Raw genomic sequence first — 16,599 nt, forward strand, 5'->3', positions numbered from 1 at the left:
TATTAGGTTGAAACTTGAAGGTGCGTGTGTCAACGATGTGTGCGACATGACATGTGGCATCGGCTGCATAACTGATGGCACACATGGAAATATTTAGCATGGATGATTCCGGCAGCCGAGACATCCAAGTCGAAGTGACGGGAGTTAAGTTTGTTTGGCCTACTTGTATACCAAACTAGCGCTTGAATCGAGCTTGTATGTACGGAGCTTGCCCTGGTCCTGGGATCTCACCATCATATGATCCGATATATCATATCGCCTGATCGGGAGTCGTATCGACGTTGTGACATTTCATTCAAATTCTCCTCATGAATGCCTCGTATAAGCAGGCACAACTACTGGACGTCGCTGCCATTGGCCAGGGCGACGCCGGGATGCTACCTACCACATGCAAGTTAAGGTGCCGGTGCGGCACGCGGTTTAACTGCTAGGCGGCGGCCCGGAGGCCAGTAGGCTGGGATAGTAAGCCAGATGATAGCTGGTTTAAATACTATCTAGGCCGCTGTCTAACCCAATGCACTCAGGGGCCTTGATAATGTCATCTCATTCTCATCCCCCCCCGTCCACCGCCTAGTCCCTCGGAACGTTCCATCTTTACTCTTCGACTTCATAAAAGCCTTCACCTCCTCCGAGGTCCGTCTCCAACGACAACCTTGCAATCGCCTGCTGCCCAAGCTGCGCAGCGACATGAAGCGGCCTCCGCCCATCGTCCACCGAAGCGCATCGATATCGACCACCCCGGGAGGACAGCGCCAACAGCTGCTGAACAATGTCTTCGTACCCCTGTTCGCACACAGTGAACCGAGGCGTCTATCCGAGGGAGTCCCTGGGATCGTGGTTCATTCACCCATTGAGAGCAACAGGCTTGCAGTCTCAGAATGGGTGGCCATGCCCGACTGGGCCAATCACGCCCATTGGATTATACGATCTGATTATAGGGTTTGTCGTCTCAACTTGCCGGCTCAGCTGAGGCACCTGCCCGATTCTCGCCGGCCCATGGAGTCGGCGTGCACCAAAAGGTTGGTTGCTCCCTCCTGCAATCGCTCGCCGGTCAACGAGAATCCATCGCACTTGGAAGCTCATATCTCGCAACTTGTTGGTAAGGGTAAGCCGGAACCTCGCTCGGGGCAAGATATGCTGGCGGGTTGGATTTGTAAGGCTCATGGATGGCCGAGAAATCGTGACATGGGTCTTGATGAACTGTGGTGGTGTCGCTAGGGACTTGATCAGAGCGTCGCCTTTTTCGGATCAACAGCCAGGTTGCTACCGCCCTGACTGTCAACCCAAGCCCACCCACGGATACCCCGACGGCAACACCTATGGTAGTGCCGTTACTGGAAGGAGCAGCTGATGAGTTGGGGGATACTGTTGCTAGCTAAGTGTTTCCAGGGGAAGTTGACACGCCGGTCGAGGTGCTCGTCGTGACTTGTGCTAGCTCTGTGGTCCCAGGGGAAGTTGACACTCCCGACGTGCTTGTCGTGACTTGGGACGAGGTCGAGGTAGAACTTGTGGACGCAGCAGCCCCTATCGTAGTCAAGATGGAAGGCTTCACTAATCGCAAGAGCGCAGTCAGTACCAACCAGCGCAAGGCTCTTGAAGAGATGGCCCAAACGGACGAGCAACGTACCTAGAAAGTCGATCAGGTTGAAGCCGGCGGTACAGTTCTCCACGCCTAATCCTCTGCTTATGCAGTAGAAGACAATGTCGGAACGGGGGCATGGAGCCACGCCGTTGCCTCCACCTGTATGGTCTCGCTCGGGATCGACGCAAACATTCGGACAGTTGGAACTCCTCCAGCTCTTATCCGTACAGCTGCCTCGGACAAATTGTGATGCCCCGGGCTTCTGGAACTCGTCCCGGTTGCCTGACAGAGGAAGAAGGAAGACGAGTGGCCGATGCACGCGTAACCGGTGCCGCAACATGAAGATTGCGTGGTCGAGTCGGTACACGGAGTGTCCTGTGCAACCGAGCCGTCGGGATAGAAGCATGCCGCAAAAGCTGGCGAGACTAGGAGCGCGAGTTGGACGAGGATGGCAAGCATATTAGCCAGTTCGAAGACCTCGGCTCACTGGGAGGAGCAAAAAAAGCTGGGATAAAGAGTCAAGGTGCAGGTGCCTCCATTGCGCCTGCCGTGTGCAGTGTGCGCCCTACATGTATTATATCAGCTGCGTCCCATCATGCTGGGCGAACCGCCCTGTTGTTACCCTACTCTTCAGCCCTATAGAAGGGTGTTGATGGTCTTGCCGTAGCCGCCCACCGAGTGCCAACACCAAAATGCCAACACCGGGCCGAAACGCGATGGCTGCTCGGGGGTGTTTCCATTCACCAATCGCGACAGTGGAATAAACGCCGCACCGCTATTCATGTAGATTTCCCTGCTGCAACCACAGTGCGAGTACATTTGGCGGCTCGCTAATCGCGCTTGCTCGAATCAGTTTTATCCAGGTCTTGCGAGCTGGAAATTGTCCCGACAGTGTGGCGCTCACGTCGCGTTGCATCAACTTCTCATTCTCATTCTCATCAAATTCACCATCAGGGGTTGTCACGTTCAACATTATTACACTCTCGGGCATCGCCGGCGGAACGCCCTCCAGCAGCGATGAGTGCAAAAACCGCGAGTGTCAAAGTCATGAGGACGTTTTCCAATCGCCGCAGGACCTTCCTTTGCCTCCTGATTCTCCCTCTTATCTGCATATTCCTCATCGTTTCCTCAAATTTTGATGCCTTAAGCCTCCTTCCTTACACTCAGCCTAGGCCGCCGCCGCCCACCAGCGGCGGCACAAGCGGCAACACAGACGACGACGACGACCCAGATTTCCTCTGGAGGAAAATGCGCGTTCGTTACCCTGTGCAGTCCATGTCACCACTGCCGAGCGGTAAGGCCGTTCCGCTGCCCAAGATCCAGGCAGCCTTCGACAAGGAGTCGTCAGACGAGGCACATGCCCGACTAGCCAAGCGAGACGCAGTCAAGAAGACGTTTGTGCGGTGCTGGGAATCGTACAAGACGCATGCGTGGATGAGCGACGAGTTGGCCCCCATCAGCGGCAGTCCCCGGAATCCCTTCGGTGGATGGGCCGCTACCCTGGTCGACAGCCTTGACACACTGTGGATTATGGGGCTGCGACATGATTTCGAGATTGCTGTCGCTGCGGCGGCGAACATCAGTTTCGAGACAGTAACGACAGATGAGATCAATGTCTTCGAGACCAACATCCGGTACCTGGGGGGATTTTTATCCGCCTACGATCTCAGTGGTGATAAGCGCCTACTCCGCAAGGCCAAGGAGGCGGGCGATATGCTGTACGCTGCCTTCGACACTCCCAACAGAATGCCAATAACGCGTTGGAGATTACGCGAGTTGGCTGGGGCTCAGGCTCAGGGCGGGAAGGAGCAAGTCGCGCACGACAACGTCCTCCTCGCGGAGATGGGGTCCTTCACCATGGAATTTACGAGACTATCTATCATTACCGGTGATCCCAAGTGGTTCGATGCTGTAAACAGAATCACCGCCATCCTTGAGTCACAACAGGACTCCACCGCACTTCCAGGAATGTGGCCTCTCGTTGTCAATGCCAGAGACCAGGTCTTCAACCGAGGCGGCGCATTTACTCTGGGCGCCATGGCGGACTCGACATACGAGTATCTCCCCAAAACCTACGCTCTCTTGGGAGGCCGCATGCCCGTCTATAGGACAATGTACCAAAAATCCATGGCAACGGCAATGCAGCATAATTTCTACCGGCCCATGATTCCCGACGGGCTGGACATCCTGATCTCGGCCATGGTCAACGTCCGAACGGCCGACAATGGAAAGACCAAACCCGAGCTTGATCCAGAGGGACAGCATTTGGTTTGTTTTGCCGGGGGCATGCTTGCCATTGGAGCAAAACTCTTCAAACTCCCCGAACACCTCGAAAAAGCGCAGAAGCTGGTCGATGGGTGCATCTGGACATACCAGGCCCTCCCCCTTGGGATTATGCCAGAGAGTTTCCACATGATTCCCTGTCCATCAATCAACGACTCGTGCCCCTGGGACGAGACGGTCTGGAAGAAGGAGGTTCTTCGCAGGCATGGAATGGACGCAGGGGATATTAGCCAGGCCGACACGGTCATTGGGCAAAAACGACTGCCGAAAGGCTTCGCCAGGATTGGGGATACGCGCTATATCCTGCGGCCCGAGGCCATTGAGAGCGTGTTTGTCTTGTACCGAACAACGGGGCAGAAGTATTTACTCGAGGCCGCCTGGGCCATGTGGGAGGCGATCGAGAAGAACACTCGAACGACATTGGCAAATGCGGCGCTCACCGACATCACCGGAACTGATGGCAGCCTCCCCCCTAAGAGTGATTCCATGGAGAGTTTCTGGATGGGGGAAACCCTGAAGTATTTTTATCTGATCTTCAGCAAGCCTGACCTGATCAGTCTGGACGAGTATGTCTTCAATACAGAAGCTCATCCGTTCAGGATACCGGCCCCATAAGAAGCTGCGTGAGGTGGATTGGCTGATGCTGTCTGGTACGGCAATGCACAAAGGGATGCATAACATATGTTTATACTTATCGGTGGACTTTTGGCGTTGTTGGATAGAGATGAGATATATAACCATGAACATAGCCAAGGCACAGGTGCAGGAGCACCAGAGGAAATGCGGCGGGGGTAACTTATGGGGGTGCTGAAGGGCGAGAGTGAGAGAATGGAAGGGACAAACGCTAATAAACACCACAGGAGGATACAGACCGCTAAAGGGCTGGAAAGTTACTCCTGAATCATGACAAGGCCTGGGGTAATTATAAGGAGTATTCCGTACTTCGAGGAGCAGAAGTGCCGAGCATCCCCAGTCATCGGCTCACCTTACCCACTTCGTCTGTTGAGCTCCAGAGCTAGTATGAACAATACCTACCTACCTTACCCATGAGCCTCCGACTCGGAGTTTGGGGCGAGATTGGCTTCGCCGCATTAGGCACTACCTTACTAGGCCAAGGCTGGCAGGGCTGTGCCTCGTAAATCGAGCCAAGCCCTCGGGATTTGGGGTCATGAGTGAGTATACGAACCACAAACCACCAGCTTGCTCAAATGGGATTAGCATGTTGTCTGCCAACGTAAAGTACCTAATGTTAGGCCCAGAAAATTCACCACAAGTCAAAAAATGGATTTTCTCGTGTCCCATAACCAGGGCTACCCAGGTTCATTGTCCAACATGAAGTCATGCGCGATGCATCATGTTGCCGCTATTGAATGTGGCTGGACGTGGAATTGGCAAGTCCTCGAATTTGATCATGGATAGTTTACGGGTTCCCGAGGCAGGAGCGAATATAAGAGTATGCCCCAAGGAAGTTACGGTGCATACAGTGGTGCAACACATCTGGTCCTCACCTTCCGAATATTTGCAGGAGTAGCATCTCGGAATCTCCATCACATTCGCTGGGGAATCCAACCATCAAGATGCGGAAAGTGCAGGCGTTTGTCTGCAATGTCCTAGGCGTCCTCTCGTTATGGACTGGCATGAGCCATGCCCAGGAGCAACAACAACCGAGAATCGCCTTGAAACTAAACCCAGCGGCCCATGAGAAGCAACAGGCCGATTCCAGCTTCATAACAACATTGATCCGAAGGGCACAATCTCAGGGGTTTGCATCTCAGCCGATCAGCACAACCAACATCTCAATCGACCCCCTGATTAGTCCCCAAACCAGTGCCAACCTTGCTGCGAGGAGTCAGGTAGCAAAGAGACAGGACCCCGGTTTCACAGCCCCGGATTTCAGCTTGTGGTATCAAGTTCAGGTCGTGTCGGCGACTGGAAACCAAGCACGACATGTCGATGCCACTGCTGCCGAGTCAAAACTAGCCTTGCCGAGCGACATTTTGGAGCTTATCCACAAGCTTCATGAACTCCCTGAGGTGGAAAGCGTCCATGCTCTCCATTCAGGACCCCCTCCTGCCATCAACCCCAGCGATGACCCCCGGAGCACAAACCAGGGCTATCTTGACCCAGCACCAAAAGGAATTGATGCTCGCTATGCTTGGGGATTTCCTGGCGGAGATGGAGCCGGCGTGACCATTGTGGATATGGAACAGGGCTGGAATCTGAATCATGAAGACCTGGTAAGCCCGCTTGTTCCATCTTTGAAAATTGTATGCATGGGAGGTTTGTGTGCTTGTGCTGAGACGGAAACCGCGCACAGGCTGCCGCCAACATCACCCTGATATCCGGGAGAAACGCTGAGTGGTTCGGGCACGGAACATCGGTGCTGGGCGAGATGTTCATGGTTGATAACCAGCTTGGTGGAGTTGGAATCGTTCCGGGTGCCAAAGGCAGAGTCGTTTCGCAGTGGCGGGACGACTGGTCGTACAATACACCGGCTGCCATTCTCGACGCCGCTGCGCACATGAGCTTCGGCGACATCCTGTTGCTTGAAGCCCAGGAGTACGATCCTGTTGGGGGCATATACTATTGGCCCATGGAAGTTGCCGACGCCAACTTTGAGGCCATCCGATATGCGACGGCGCTGGGCATCATCGTCGTCGAAGCTGGCTGCAACGGCGCCTGGGATCTTGACGCGTATGTCAACCTTGCCGGAAAACGCATCTTTGACCGTTCTACTGCCGACTACCGAGAGTCTGGCGCTATCATGGTTGGCGGGTCTCTCTCCACTATCCCTCATTATCGCTGGTACAGTTCGAACCACGGCTCTCGCATGGACGTGTATGCATGGGCGGAGGGCGTCGACACAGCCGACACGGATGATGCTACGGCAACGGAGAATTGGTACACCGCCTGGTTTGGCGGCACCTCCGGGGCGTCACCCATGATTGTCGGCGCGGCGGCTATTGTCCAGGGTATATCCAGCGCCAAGTTCGGCAAGAAGATGTCTCCTTTGGAGATTCGCCAGGTTCTAACCACAGGCGGCACCCCAAGTAGCGACCCGGCTCTTGACCGCATTGGGGTGATGCCCAATCTCAAAGCCATCATTGACAACTTACTCGGGAGTGGTGGGGAAACTCCTGATATCTACATCCGCGACCACGTCGGTGACTTGGGCAACACAACCTCGGGCAGCATATCCGCCAGTCCTGACATCATTGTCCGGCAGCAGCCTATTCCTAACCCTGAAGCTGCCCTCGGCACAGGCAGCAGCACCGAGGACAATGTCGCCCTCTCCGAGCCTGTCCTTGCTGGCCACAACCACTCCATCTACATCCGGCTTTCCAACCACGGCGCTGCCACCTCCTCCGCCACCAATGTCACTGTGTACTGGTCTGAGCCCGCTACCTTGGTAACCCCCAACATGTGGCACGAGATTGGCAGCGTCTCTTTGGCATCCGTCGCAAACACCAACCAGCTAACCGTCTCCCCTGCGCTGGCCTGGCCGGCCTCTTCACTCCCCAGCACCTCAGGACATTACTGCTTTGTCGCCCTAGCCGGGACCGCCAACGACCCCACGCCTGCCATTCCAACCAGCTTCCCCGACTTTGCCAAGTTTATCCGTGAAAACAATAACGCCGCTTGGCGCAACTTTAATCTTATCACTGGCCCCCCGGGTAATGCCACCGATGGCGCAGGCCGCTACCATCATTTGCCCGTCACCATTCCCGGTGCGTTCGACGCTCCGCGCGAGTTTGCTCTCAGGGCTGTCGGCAGCCTGCCCCAGGGGTCCAAAGTGAGCTTGCGGATGCCGCAGGAGCTGGGTCAGGCGCTGGGGGTCAAGGGATGTGCTCGCAAGGGTGACAACGGGGAGGACTTGGTGGCTCTGCCGATCAAGCCGGTTGGAGACGTGGATATTGGGAGAGGCGTGTTGCCGGCTGGTAGCATGGCTGCTTGTGAGCTGAGGGTTAAGGTCCCCATGGAGGCATATGCGGGTGAACGGTTGTATGAGTTTGCGCTTATCCAGATGTGGGAGGGGGTCGAGGTTGGAAGGGTTACGTGGAGGTTTGGGCGGGCTGTGCAGTTGTGAGGGTTGATTGTTTGATGTCTCATGAGGAAACACGAAGGTGCTATATGGGAATAGAATTCTGTGTTATCGGGTACCTAGCTAGACAGGGGGCATGGGGGGCGGAAGATGGCATTAATATTCGCATGAACACTGTACGCGGCGTTGTACGGTGAGGATACCTAGACATGATTACATTAGCTTTTTTAAAAGGGATTTGCTACGTCGGACTTGACTGACTACCTAGATATATATACCTACCAAACACAACAAAAGGGGGAGTACACCAGGCCTGAGCGTACCTACTGCGCCAACGTGTCTGACATGTGCCAATGCCCATGAAAACCAACTTGAACATATTAAGGAACATCGAAGCACGAATGCCCCAACGGACCGAAACAATGTAAGGAACCAATCTTGGTAGGTAATCTAGAGAGAGAAAGTCAGAACACAGCTTATCACCTATAGGCCAAGTAGCCGTTGGGCAACTTGAAGTATATTATATACGGGAAGTTTGTTTCTTCTCGATGTGTGCGGTGTTCAGGGGCGAGAGGGGCTACTATATTAAATAGCATATATGAACGAAGGTCATGCAACCCACCCAGGCTAGCAATTGCAATCCCCAGAGGCGAATCGAGCTGGCCGTTAGCTTGGACTCTCCCGGAGACACTGCAGCTATCTGAATCTCAAGTAGTGCTTGCAGGAGACCCTGATAATTCTTGCTTTTGAGTTCTAACCATGATCGGTCTAGTACTAGTAACGAAACATAAGGCCGAGGGAAACCGATCATGCCCTACGTCAATCTGAGAGAAAGAACCCGCGGTGACATATTACCCTTTGTCTCGTCATTCATATGCATTCAGCAGACGCTATATAGATAGCGGCTTCTAACTTGAAGTGTGAATCGAAGCCCGAGCCCACGGGTGCATCTTCGGGACTGGACCCGACGAGTCCGGTGTCCCCTGACTGCTTGTGCCTGCCTCCTTATCAGTGTGTCTCGCTCCCATATCACATGTCCCACCGTGGGAACCGTCTGTCTCTTTAGTCCTATTCACGTCTACATCCGTCATCCGCTATGCAGATTGGCTGGGAAGGAAAGGTATCCAGTGCTGCGAGCTCCTTTTTCCGGACTGGATCCGAGATGCCGGCAGTTAATTTACCTACAAAGTACTTCATAGGCACAGTACCAGTATACTAGAAGCTCCTGTAGGAGCTCAAGTGTTGATCACGCGGGGGAATTGGTCCAACAGCCTGCAGGTTTGTCTAACAGGATACAACCATTGGAACCCCTCACGCAACATGTAACATAGCCAGATAGCAGCGCCTGCCCAAACAGGAAACGCAGGAACAATGCGACTCCCCGCACTCGTCGGAGGGCCGTTGCGGAAGATCCTTGTGATCCTACAAGCCCATATTAGTATCCCATGCATCTCCCGGTTTTAGAACCCATCCCACATGCAACAGCCAAATCTCGAGACGACCTGGGAATGCAATGGCGGAGAAGAGAGGAATAAGCGCTGTCCATGTTGACAACAACAACATCGCCCCTGACCCCTTTTCACATCGCGACGCCGAAAAGATTCTTGTCCAGTCGTCCGACGATGTGCAGTTTGTGAACTTCAGCGACCAAATCCCGCACTCGATGCTCGAGGAACTCGCTCCCAATGGCGAAGGGGACTACATTCTCGACAAGATCAACAACATGACCGAGGAGGAAGCGCTTGCCATCGTCAGCGAATCGCACAAGTTCTTCGCCGACGACTGGAACTTCCCGACCGAAATGCGCTCGCGGATGGGCCGCCTTCTCGAGGGCCGCAAGGCGTACGGTGAATTCTATGACCGCGACCTCCGCATCGATGCCGTCATGCTGCGCTACTCGAGTCCGTACCCCGGTGTAAGAGCCGTTGCCGATCCTGTTGACGATCAGAATGTCCCTATCGAAACGATACGGGCGTACTTTTTGGGCATTTCTTGGGCCATCATGTGTGTAACTGAGTTTCCGTTGTTCAATGTCATTGCAGATCTTTGTCTCGAGGAGTCGAGGGCGAAGTCTATGCAATACGCTACAGCAGGACTTGGACGTAGGAGTGCTCGCAGCTGATAAGACCCAACAGCGGCACGTTCATGAGCACCTTTTTCAACAGCCGTTTTCCCTCCATTGGTTAGTGGTCATTGTTTGTTTTCTACCCCTTCCACTATCTGTCAGGTTTCCTACAAATAAGAAGACGGCAACTAACCCCATGCAGGCCTCAGTGGCTCTGTGATCCAGATCCTGCTCTTTCCCTGCGCCAAATTCCTGGAATGGGCACTACCTGACTGGGGAATTACGGTCTGGGGCGTCCGTCACTCGTTGAATCCTGGGCCATGGACGTAGGTCTCGGTCGCCAGACTGCAAATGCTCTTTATTGATCTTGCATTAGGTTCAAAGAGCGTATGTGAACTCTATGTCTCATACCCCAAGTTGTCATACCACTACAGGTAGCTGCAGAGCTTGGAAGACCTGGCCACATCCCCCCATAACAAGCCCCCCCTTCCCCTGCCTGCATCCAATGCCTGCTTTGTGAGAGAAAATACATAGGTACTAACAAGTGCAAGAAATGCTGAGTACAATCACATTTAACATTGCCATATACACGACGAACAGCTATGGCATGATCTTGGTTCAGCGTTTGGATCTCTTCTACGGCCTCGACTTTGTCACGTTTGGGTACCAGCTCATGTTGACTCTCTTTGTCCAGCTCATGGGAATGTAGGTATAAGTCACACACCGTGGCAATGGTTCTCCTGGAACGGTCTTCTTTAGATTACCTAGGTAGGTTTGCTGATTCATTCAGGGGCTTCGCTGGGTATCTCCGTCGCTTCAGCGTGTATCCGGTCAAGGCGCTGTGGCCCACGGTCCTGCCTCTCATCGCCATGAACCGAGCTCTCACGAAACCCGAGCCCAAGGAGAACATCAATGGCTGGACCATCTCGCGTTACCGCTTCTTCTACATTACATGCCTCTCAATGGCCATTTACTACTGGCTTCCCGGCTACCTTTTCACCGCATTGGCGACATTCAACTGGATGACTTGGATCGCACCCGAGAACTTCACCTTGGCCATCCTCACCGGCTCCAACCTGGGACTGGGCTTATTCAACCCCATCACCACCTTTGACTGGAACATTGCGACAAGCTCATACGCTGCTCTGGCACAGCCCTTCTTTGCCACGTGCACCATGTGGATCAGTGCCATCTTTGGGGGGTGTATCATCCTGGCCATCTTCTACACCAACATGAATTACACGGCCTATCTCCCGATCAACAGCTCGTCGGCCTTCGCCAACGACGGCAAACCTTACAGGGTGCAAAACGTCGTCGTCAACAACAAGCTCGACGAAAAGCTGTACCAGGAGTACTCGCCCCCCTTTTACTCAGCCGGGTACATCCTGACCGTGGGCGCCAACTTTGCCTTCTACCCCGTCTACTTCCTGTACATCATGGGCAACCAGTGGACGACCATGAAACAAGCCTACATAGATTTCTACCAAGGGCTGCGGCACGGCAAAGGCAACTACGAGGGCGCAATGGACGTGCACAGCCGGCTCATGTCCAAATACCCCGAGGTCCCCGACTGGTGGTTTCTGCTCATCCTGTTAGGCGCCGTCATCGTCTCGGTCATCTTCCTCAACATCTACCCGCTCGACACGCCTGTCTGGCTCGTCTTCCTCATGATCGGCATCAACATTGTCTTCGCCGTGCCACTGTCCTTCCTGTCGGCCACGACGGGCACCAACCTCGGTCTCGGCGCGCTCATCCAGGTGATTACGGGGTACCTGCTGCCGGGGAACCCCAACGCCTTCCTGTTTTCCCAGACCCTGGGTTCGTGGGCGCTGGCGGGCTACGGGGACAATTATGTTCAGGACCAGAAGATGGCGCATTACGTCAAGATCCCCCCCCGTGCAGTGTTCCGCTCCCAGATTGGTACCATCATCATCACCTGTTTTGTGGCCGTCGCCACGCAGAATTTTATCCTTGAGAATGTCAAGGGCTTGTGCACGCCCGACCAGCCCAGCCGGTTCACGTGTGCTAATGATGGGCATCCGCTGTACGCCAGTTCCCTGATGTGGGGGCTGCTCGGGTCCGAGAGGATGTTCAACTCGCTGTATCCGCTGTTCAAGTGGTGTTTTTTGATGGGCGTGGCCATCTCGATCGTGTTTCTTGTCGGTCAAGGGCTCGGCCCGAGGCATCTCCCCGGAGTCAAGGAGAGGTTGCGGCTCCGTCTCAGCCCGAGGACGTTTGCCCTCCTGGACAGGACGCTGTTTCCCTTTGTGGCCTCGCTGCTCTGGCTGAATCCGATTCTAATCATCCAGGGCATCCAGCACTGGGCGCCGTCGAATTTGTCGTACAAGACACCGGGGTTTATCCTGAGTTACATTTTCATGTACTGGATGCCCAGGCACCGTCTGGCGTGGTGGGAGAAGTATAATTGTACGTTGTCAGGCATTCATGATTGTGTTGTTATGGTCATGCTGACTGGTGTGATATAGATGTGCTCTCTGCGGCATTGACGGCCGGTGTGGCCATCAGCGGGTTGATCCAGTTCTTTGCGATTGGGTACAACCCCGTCAAGCTTTCCTGGTGGGGGAACACGGTGAGCAGCGCAGGGATCGATGGGAAACAAGTTGGACTGCTGCCCATACCGGAACGAGGATATTTCGGTCCAGTAAAGGGGAGTTTTCCATAACAGACTCCGAGTCGCTTAACTCAAGGCCAATACGGCTGAGCTCGAGCTCATCGTGCCACTGTTGGAGTGTTGCTGGGGTCTTGTGTGAGAAGCCATGCGCGAGCCCAAGAACACGAAAGATGAACCAGAAATCCACGATGACTCAAAGTATCTTGGAAACTGAGAGTTGCGGGCAAAGAGTTGCCCACGCGGCCACGCCGGAGATAGGCAATGTTGTCGACTCAAAAAACAAGCAGATAAGATTTTAAGTTGCGAACCCTGCAAAACCATTCAGGTTCAACAAAGCGTCCGGGTTTAGGGTCTACCGAAGGAAGACCCACAGGTCAAGAGTCTAACCCAACTTGGAACTGCCCACCCTTCAAGTTCCTTTGCTTTTCCCGTTTCTCACGCGACCATAATTTACAACAGTGTTCTCAACCTTGAGCCATCCCATGATAAATGCCGAGTTTTATAGATGTATCCATTAGAAGACGAGGTGTAATCCAAGATAATGGGAACACGAGGATAAAATGGCTCTAGTATCATGATAGATACGAATACTGTAAGGTAAGATTGTTTGTACTAGTACTCCCGGCTCCGTATCCGTAACTACTGTCTGGGCCGCTGGGCGCCGACTGGAAGTTGGCATTGGCTCAAGCTGTGGCGGCCAATGGCAGCCTCAAAAGTCTTGGAGATTTGGCAGTTGCAGGAAACAAAGCTCCTGCCTTCGCTCGCCCGACCCCATCTATAAGATTCCGTCGCTGATGCCTCACCTCGGAAGTTCACTGCATTCTACCAATGCTTTTCAGGACCTCCAGTCACGTTTGGCCCTTCCTTATGTACCTAGGCCGATAGGAAACTCTGATAGATGATCTGATAGGCCATTGCAAGGCTTGGACCCGCTTGAATGGTCCCCTACGGGATCCGCCTTGGCAGCTCCTCCCCGCTACCGGAGAGCCCGAGCTTTATCTTCCGGGATGAACTAAAACATCGGTGAGGGCTAGCCGGTGACGACAATGGCCCAACATTACCTCTAATGAAAGTAAAATAGCACTGCAGTTTCGGCCTCTTCAGATTCCTCAGCTACGAACCATGACGTCCGAAGATAATGAGAACACGCCTCTCCTCAACGGCAACCGCGATGGGGTCAATGGAACGGCCAGTGGCAAGGATAGGCCAACCCGAAAGCAAAAGCTGGCAAGCATGTTGCGACGACTGTTTGCGCTGCATGTCGAGAAGCGGATCCTGTTTGCCGGCTTCTTCATAACCCTCTCCTTCAGCTTTACACAGGTCCCGTAAGACGCCTTCCTTGAAGAAGTTGAGATGAGGATCTGCCCAAGGCAGAATACAAACGCTAACAACGCGCTATCCCTCAGTATCTTTTACGTGTTCCACCTGATGGTCTGCGACGTGTTCTACAGCAATCACCCACCTTACCAGGGCACAGGCGATCGATGCAGCCGCAACGAAATCGCCGCGGGCACGGCCACGCAGTATTCCATCCTGGGCATGAGCACGACCTTTTGCGGGACCATCAACCTGCTTGTTGCCGGCTGGATGGCCAAGCGGTTCGGCCCGCGCACCGCCCTCATGGTGCAGACCTTTGTCCCGGCCATTCGGGTGGCGACCCAGATCCTCGGCGTCATGGCAGGCGGTCAGGCTGGCATCATCATCTTCCAGTGCACCCAGCTTATTACTGTCATCGGGGGGCCGGTGGGATACATGTCAGTGAACTCATCACCTCATGCTACTTGGACGCAGATTGGACGTCACCAGTTGAGTAAGACAATGTCCGCTAACGCCACAAAGTCTGGTCGCCAACATCATTGCGGGTGAGCTGGTTGAGCCCTTGCGACGAACTGTTGTGTTTGGCATGCTCCAGGGATGCATCATGCTGGGTCAAGGCATTGGGTACCTCAGTAAGCTTCGAATCTCTGCCTTTATCCTTCTACGCGTGTGACTCAGCCCTTGTTGACGGCGTGTAGGCGGAGGGATGATCGGAGATGGTTGGGGCATCCGCCGGCCATTTGAGGTTGCATTTTGCTCATTTCTCCTTGCGACTCTGTATGTGCGCATGGCGTTGCCATTCATTCCGGCCACATCCTTATCACGGGGCAACTCCAAAGGCTTCGCTGGATTCCTCTCACCGCTGAGAGTACTTGCGCCCCAAAAAGTCCTCCTCGGCAGCGGCATAGTGATGAAGCACCATGGGGTGTTGTTTCTTTGTGCAGGAGTGTTTCTGGGCGTGGTAAGTCGATCCATATTGCTGCTGTACATCATCCTTTGTACCCGGCGTTGTAATGAGTGGCCCTGACAGACGATTCTGCTAGTTGGCGACGGGCTACGCGCCGTTGCTGATCCAGATGTATGCCACAGCCGTGTTTGAGTTCAACCAGGGAGACAACGGCTGGCTCATGTCGGAATTCGCCTTCATGCGTGCCGCCTTCTTGATATTCGTCTTCCCCTTCATCATTAGCAACGGCCGGAAATGGTATCTTACTCGCAACCAAGGCTGGAATTCGGGGGAGGCCGAACCTGCATCACCACCACGGTTGGCAACGGACCCAGAGGAACTCGAAGCCCCAATCGGCAGCCTTGCCGAAGAGGAGCCCGTCGGCTCTTCAGCAGCCAAGGAAGATGAGGGGACGGCGTTTGACCTTTTCTTCCTGCGGATAAGCCTGGTCGTTGACGGTGCTCTGACCATGTGCGCCGCCTTTGCCACGCAGAAGTGGCACATCTACCTCGGTGCGTTGTCATTGCGGCTTGTCTTGATACTCGTTTAACTCTGGTTACTCGCAGCTGCTGCTCTCCTTCCGTTTGCATCGGGCTCGGCGCCAGCGGCAAAAGGCGTCATGACCGAGATGTGCTCCCAGTCAAGGAGGGCCGACGCTCTCAACGCCCTTACTCTTGTCGAGAACATCGCGAGGCTCGCTACACAGGGGTTGTTTGGGTTTGTCTTTGCTGCTCTGGCTGAGATAGGTCGGCCTCATCTGACGTTTTTCATCAATGCGGTGGGTTTGCTGTTGCCCATTGTGTCAGCTCGATCACGAGCAAAGGGCGGCATGCGTTGTCATTGGAGGCTAACCATAAGGACGGATATCTAGGCTATTGCGTTCCTCGCGGCATGTGTTCTGTTGCTCTCTCGCTTTCCCCCGGAAGGGAGCAAGCCCATGACAGTCGAGGAAAGCTCGGATCTTCAGTCTCGCGATCCAGAAAGCACCGAGGCCCACGAGCAAACACGGGTTAGCCGAACTTGAAGTGGCCAAGAATGCTTGTTAACCCAGCGGGCAACACTCTGTTGTTACTAAGAAAGACAGGCCCAGACCCTAGACTGGAAGGTATGTCACCCTTTCTACTGATAGCATAATACGGGATCTTTGTCAAACCCCGTTCATAACATCCCTTTCGTGATACCTAGAATACGGGTCGACGCGAACCCATCGAAACCATTATCGCTGATTGGCTTTCGAGACAGAAATTGACAGGCTACCGACCTATACGTTCTGAAATCGAGAAAATATGAGGAGATATGTTATATACGATACATGAAGATTATGGCAGCTCATATAGAGTCTACCAGTGTTCCAGAGCGGATGAAATCGCTGCAACACTTAGCATAGGTAGGCACGGTACAAAGGGACGGGATGTATACTGGTCCTTCCCTACGTCGTTCCACTGCCGATGCCCCTCAAAGTAACTCCTAACCTCTGACTACATCGGCTAAAGTGGTTTACATGCAGTTATCCCGCTTCGAATCTAGATTTTTGGGAATCTGTCCCGTCTGCGGGGCCAGAAGCCCCAGTGACACCAACCGAGTACAGGCAATATCTTTAACCTCCGGGTTGAGCCAGCACCTAGAACCCTAGAAGTCACTCTAAGTCGGACTTCTCCAGCAAACATCCAGTCAGCCAAACAGAACCTGCTGTGTCTCATTAGCGAGGTTTCAATAGACAACGTGACAACTT

The 16,599-nt window shown here is 54.0% G+C and overlaps 6 protein-coding genes across 6 annotated transcripts; 5 read left to right on the top strand and 1 right to left on the bottom strand.

The window, feature by feature from the left end:
* The first annotated feature begins 428 nt into the window (after positions 1-428).
* Positions 429-1,296, top strand: N656DRAFT_423183 (uncharacterized protein). The gene has a single exon (XM_064809600.1). It carries the CDS (start codon positions 688-690, stop codon positions 1,216-1,218), a length of 531 nt encoding a protein of 176 aa, XP_064666103.1. The 5' UTR covers positions 429-687; the 3' UTR covers positions 1,219-1,296.
* On the bottom strand, positions 1,194-2,097 carry N656DRAFT_423203 (uncharacterized protein). Its single transcript, XM_064809601.1, has one exon. The coding sequence runs from the start codon at positions 1,986-1,988 to the stop codon at positions 1,332-1,334; it is 657 nt and encodes a 218-aa protein (XP_064666104.1). The 5' UTR covers positions 1,989-2,097; the 3' UTR covers positions 1,194-1,331.
* A 733-nt stretch (positions 2,098-2,830) lies between these two features.
* On the top strand, positions 2,831-4,480 carry N656DRAFT_792425 (glycoside hydrolase family 47 protein; the record flags this gene model as incomplete). Its single annotated transcript, XM_064817080.1, has 1 exon — positions 2,831-4,480. The coding sequence occupies one exon, from the start codon at positions 2,831-2,833 to the stop codon at positions 4,478-4,480; it is 1,650 nt and encodes a 549-aa protein (XP_064666105.1).
* Positions 4,481-5,477: 997 nt separating this feature from the next.
* On the top strand, positions 5,478-8,196 carry N656DRAFT_739578 (subtilisin-like protein). The gene is made up of 2 exons (XM_064812784.1): positions 5,478-6,102; positions 6,183-8,196. The coding sequence occupies exons 1-2, from the start codon at positions 5,503-5,505 to the stop codon at positions 7,950-7,952; spliced, it is 2,370 nt and encodes a 789-aa protein (XP_064666106.1). The 5' UTR covers positions 5,478-5,502; the 3' UTR covers positions 7,953-8,196.
* A 1,374-nt stretch (positions 8,197-9,570) lies between these two features.
* Positions 9,571-13,065, top strand: N656DRAFT_839673 (OPT superfamily oligopeptide transporter; the record flags this gene model as incomplete). The annotated part of the gene is made up of 7 exons (XM_064818909.1): positions 9,571-9,911; positions 10,043-10,089; positions 10,175-10,298; positions 10,349-10,359; positions 10,524-10,677; positions 10,763-12,399; positions 12,459-13,065. 7 exons carry the CDS (start codon positions 9,571-9,573, stop codon positions 12,653-12,655), a joined length of 2,511 nt encoding a protein of 836 aa, XP_064666107.1. The 3' UTR covers positions 12,656-13,065.
* A 484-nt stretch (positions 13,066-13,549) lies between these two features.
* N656DRAFT_784047 (MFS general substrate transporter) lies at positions 13,550-16,086 on the top strand. Its single transcript, XM_064816074.1, has 8 exons — positions 13,550-13,627; positions 13,686-13,929; positions 14,011-14,358; positions 14,444-14,553; positions 14,620-14,882; positions 14,965-15,379; positions 15,434-15,645; positions 15,739-16,086. The coding sequence occupies exons 2-8, from the start codon at positions 13,727-13,729 to the stop codon at positions 15,889-15,891; spliced, it is 1,704 nt and encodes a 567-aa protein (XP_064666108.1). The 5' UTR covers positions 13,550-13,627; positions 13,686-13,726; the 3' UTR covers positions 15,892-16,086.
* Positions 16,087-16,599: the final 513 nt, after the last annotated feature.

The sequence above is a fragment of the Canariomyces notabilis genome, assembly GCF_033297395.1.
Source record: "Canariomyces notabilis strain CBS 508.74 unplaced genomic scaffold N656scaffold_31, whole genome shotgun sequence".
In the NCBI taxonomy this organism is placed as follows: domain Eukaryota; kingdom Fungi; phylum Ascomycota; class Sordariomycetes; order Sordariales; family Chaetomiaceae; genus Canariomyces; species Canariomyces notabilis.